The 5032-nt window shown below is 27.7% G+C and overlaps 1 protein-coding gene across 1 annotated transcript; it reads right to left on the bottom strand.

Annotated features, from left to right (window-relative positions):
* LOC103483799 (CASP-like protein 1E2) lies at positions 1-2341 on the bottom strand. The gene is made up of 2 exons (XM_008440583.3): positions 1909-2341; positions 1-525 (listed from the first exon to the last, which is right to left on the bottom strand). Exons 1-2 carry the CDS (start codon positions 2178-2180, stop codon positions 186-188), a joined length of 612 nt encoding a protein of 203 aa, XP_008438805.1. The 5' UTR covers positions 2181-2341; the 3' UTR covers positions 1-185.
* Positions 2342-5032: the final 2691 nt, after the last annotated feature.

Below are 5032 nucleotides of genomic sequence, written 5' to 3'. Positions count from 1 at the left end.
TAAACAAAAGTAGTCTCCCTTTGGATATTGCAAGTGTAACAAATTATAACATTTGAGTTCCACAATAATTGATAACCTAATTAAACTTTAAATGGGCTATGGGGGAAGTTTATACTGGGCCCAAAGCGCATCCAGATGTACCATCAAGAAGCTTAAAAACAGGCTCAAAGCCCAGCCCAGCCCATTTAATTGGGCCTCTTTTGGAGGCCCACAGAAGCCAACACAACTAACGACATAAACACTACAGCTCCAGCAAGAGAAAGCACAGTAGAGGCTGCCACTTGCTTGCAAAATCTACCATATATGTCGCACACTTTGTTCCATTGCACGTGTGAGTTCCCTTGGTAAGCGATGACTCCGACCGCCCCTGCAGCTCCGCTGCCGGAGAAGAGCAGCGCCACCATGACCGTGTCGAGAACGATGATCAATAAGCCTAAGATGTTGTCCTTGCTCTTCTTTTTCAATAGAAGGAACAACGATACGAAGCTATATGAACATGCTATTATATTTGTCGCTAAAAGATACCTAAAAATATAACACAATGGTATATTAGGTTTGCTGTCGCTACTTAAACTAGATAATTAACACCAAAACATATAAAACCTAAAATGAAATACGTAAAACTTTAATGTATTCATATATTGTATTTTCATATACTAAAATACGTCAAAGACTAAAATTCAACATTTGAAAGTACAGAGAAAGAATATGAACAAATTACTCTAAAGTATAAAAAATAAAAATGATATTTCTATCATAAAACTATGACAACGACAGTGTCTTTTTTTAGATTATTCAACCAAAACATATTAGAATGGAGATTTGAACTTCTAAATTTTTAGTTATATTATACTATCTCAACCAATGAAGCAATATTCAAATTGACATTATACACTCGTAAACCATCATTTTGCAATTGTATATCAAAATTTTCAAATGAAAAAAAAAACAAAACAAAACAAAAATTTAAAAATAAATTTGTTGATGTTGAATTGGGAAAAGGGTAAAAGATTTGATAAAAGCCCATTTATTGTCCGCTAATCTTGGGACACAAATGCATATTCATATAAAAGGTTGATTTTGTCAGAAGAAAACCAATCTTATAATTTAGAAAATTGTATATTATTTTGAGGAATTATATATACATAATAATTGTATTAATAGAACAACATAACATTTCTTACTAAAACATCTTTAGGAAAAACAAATTTATATTATCTAAGATATAATGTTCCATTTTCCTTTAGGATTGAGTGTGACAAAAATTAAGAAATTAATATTATGAATAAACAAATAGCAAACACCATATTTTAGGATCCTTTCGAAAAATAAAACAAATAAAACCTCAAATAGTTGATGTGTTAGAGAGGGATACTTGAACATTGAGAAGAGAAGATCATAGTAGAAAAGAAGACAATATATGATTTTTTTTTAGTTCAGACGCCTACGAATATTTAAAGAAAATGCATATAAGAAATATTTATTTTTAATTCAAAGAACGAGATCCAAACATCTCATCTTTTAGTTGGGAATACATGTTTGAACTAAAAAAACATAGCTATTCAATTGATAAAACGACGGGTAATCTAGACGTCATAATCAATTTCTTGAACTAGTAATTTTGAATGTAAATTAATAAATCATTTTAATGTTTGGTTCGTCCATATTTCTCAAATAATAGTATTGAGCCATCCTTTCAAAAAAAAATTTCAAAATAGTCAAATTACGAATAGGAATACTAACAATCGAAGTGTTAAGATTTGAATCTCTACCTACAAGTTAATTAAACCAAAAAGAACACAAACAAACAAACCTATCTTAAAAGATTATATGCTCAAATTTTCAAATAGACTCGATCGAGAGAAGAGTAACAGAGATAAACGGAGAATGGAAAAAGAGAGGACTTACACAAAAGCAGACAAGTAATGCCATTTAGCAATGAAAGTATAATCCAGAGGAGGAGTGTTGAGGGAGACAGTAAGAGGAACAACTTTGGTTTGATTGTTGAGTCCCACAACAATGGCTGCCACAAAACTCAATACAAATCCCAAAACCCTAAAAACCATTTCAACTTTATGATAATAATTATCATAATAATTTCCCATTTTGATCTTCTTCATCTCTTCATTTTTTCTCTCTTCTTCCATTTTCCCTCTTCTTCTCTCAGTCTCCACCTCCATTTTTCTAGTCCCCCTCTTTTAATATATCCATCCACAAAAATAACATTAAGAAAGGAAAAAAAAAAAAAAAAAACCAAACAGACAAAAACCCTAACTTCTCTTTCTCAGTATACTAAATGTTTAAACACTATTTTGTCTTTAAAATATCCATTTTAGTCATTATACTTTCGACTTCAATTCATTTCTTGGTCTGCATGCTTTTAAATTGTTTGTTTTAGTTTTTCATTTTTTAAAAAATAACTATCTTAATTAGCCTCCTTATTTTAATCAAAATTTTCACTTTTAAAAGTTTAAGGACCAAAACAAACTAAAATTTAAAGTACGGGATTAAAATGAACTAAAGTCAAAAGTATAGAGACCAAAATAGTATTTAGGTATATATATAAAATAGTAAGATAAAAGAGAAGGAATGAATGGAAATGGAAGGGAAAGGTGTGGGGTTGGTGTGGAGGATTTAATGAATTAGGACAGAGAGGTAGTTCCAAAGGTAAGAGAAGGAAGAAATGAAGCATTAAATGATACTAATAAATAATGGATGGATTTATGTAGAAACAAAACAATATAAACCCCTTTGTTTCAGCTATGTGTTGCAAATCTATTCAATTTCATTTCCCAAACTAATGGAAACCTCTGTTGGGTCCCACTTCTTTACATTTTTTCTTTTATATATATATAAAATAATTAGAATGACCTTGGTTTCGTCTCAATAATAGATTATCTACTCTCGAGATTGTTGTACTAAATAAAAGAAATTTCATATTAACGTATAATATTTTAGCTTTGGTTTCATTTTATTTTTACTGTGTTTTTTAATTTAATTTCTATACTTTTATTCACTCTCAAGAATAACCTATGCTGTCAATTATAATATTAATATACTAATTATTGTATATTTAGATCGTTTGTTAGAACTTGATTTAAAATTATGAATTTGTAGTTTCAACGTGTATATATGAGTTTAAACAAAATAAAATAAAAATGGTTATGAATCACTGGTAGATTGAGTAACTTATAAAAAATCTTTTTTAGTACAACAGTTATAGAGATGAAAATCGAACTTTCAACAATTAGAATTGTAGATCATGTCAATTAATATCAAATTGAGCTAACTTGGACTATAAAAGGGGTTTCGGTCAATCATTAGTAAGCAAAGACATTTATTGTCATCTTAACCTATATTATGTTAGAGGTTTGAATTAATTTTCCCAAAGCACTTCATTAAGCTCTTTGCTTGCCAAAGTGACCACTAAGGGTAAATTAACGTCTCATATATTAATTCTCTTATCTAAGATTTTGTTTTCTTTATTTTTTTAATAAAACGATTTTTAAAATTATAATTAATCTCAATTGATCGACACTGAATATATGATATTCGACAATATTATAACATGTTCTAAATACAAAAATAAAGTGTGGTGTGTGATATTAATTATTTATCGACATGTCAACATTTTTATCAATACTTTTATATTTTTATAAGTTGTCACCAAAAACGAGAAGAACATCTAACACTTTCATTATGTTGAAAAAATCTCCATGACAAATAAGGAACAATCGATAAAATGTTGTTGGTCGTGTAAATATCTTTAAATTAACATTTTAGCTTGTGTTAATAAGCATAAAATTATTTATTTTTCTACTTGGTTTATTTTTTTAATTCCTTTTGTTAGTATCCATCAACATCTACAATTTACGATGCTTCTATGTAATTTTGGTAATATCGAGTCTTCGAACATTTTCTCCATTTTAAATTTAATACTTAACACTAGTTTATTTCAATTTAGAGAAAACTATTCGTTATTTATAAATTTTGAAAAGATTTTCGCATATTTTATTTTATTTACGTACAAATTATAATTATCTTTTAATCGTTTTCAATAAAAAGAAAGATTTATGAAAAATACAAAGGTTAAATTTGAACAACTATCACAGCGCAAAAAAAGTATAACAAAAAAGTTTATTTAATATATAAAATAAAATTTTAAAAACAGTGTAAATATCTATTTATATCCCTAAACTTTAGAAGTTGTATAATTTCAAACTACAAACTTTCATACATAACGTTTTCATTATGTTTTTAGGTGGTTTCAGTTGGACATACTTACGAGTTTAAATTGATACAATTATTATTTTGAAGTTTAAATTCTAATTAAATTGATGTAAACTTAAAAGTTGAAGGGTATAAATCTAAATTTTGCTTAAAAAATATAATCTCGTAATGAGAAAAAGGAAAGAAAATAAAAAGGGAATGTAAGGAGTAAGGAGTGTCAACCAGCTTGGCAAAATGGGGTAATGATAGGTCTGAATTTGAATTTTCCCTTCGGCTGTGAACATACGAAAACGGCATTAAATTCTTTATCAATATACATTCAATTGAGGGACATGGCGGCCAACTAACCCTATTTACTCTACCCATCCAACAAACCCTCATCACTCTTATATATATATATATATATATATATATATCTTTAAAGAAAATATTATTGCCCTGAGAATGAGATTCAGACCTATAACTTTCTTGGCAAAAAACGACAGTAAAATCATGGTAAAACTTGCTAATTATGCTTAATTTTTTTAGATTTCTTGTTCTTTCTTCGTAGGTAGTCAAAAACTCTTTTAAACCTACTCTTTATCTTTATATGGTATAATTTTTGTTGGATGTAAAAGTTTAGTTTGAGATTGATATAATATTTATATTTGTAAAAGAATTAGTTGGGAAAAGAAGGTAAAATAGTATTTTCGTAATAACCCATTTTTTTTAAAAAAAAAAATATTTGTAAGTACTTATTATTTCTACTATTTTCATGTCAACATTTAATTTATAGTTTATTAAATATAATTATATGATTTGA

Source organism: Cucumis melo, chromosome 6 (genome assembly GCF_025177605.1).
Source record: "Cucumis melo cultivar AY chromosome 6, USDA_Cmelo_AY_1.0, whole genome shotgun sequence".
NCBI lineage: Eukaryota > Viridiplantae > Streptophyta > Magnoliopsida > Cucurbitales > Cucurbitaceae > Cucumis > Cucumis melo.
This window is presented reverse-complemented; position numbering and strand designations above follow the sequence as displayed.

What these genes read in the sequence shown, in the direction of transcription:
- LOC103483799 (XM_008440583.3), bottom strand. Translation starts at nt 2,180, where the DNA reads ATGGAGGTGGAGACTGAGAGAAGAAGAGGGAAAATGGAAGAAGAGAGA. An exon ending in CATTACTTGTCTGCTTTTGT is followed by an intron (nt 526 to 1,908) that starts GTAAGTCCTCTC and finishes TTATATTTTTAG; the next exon opens with GTATCTTTTAGCGACAAATA.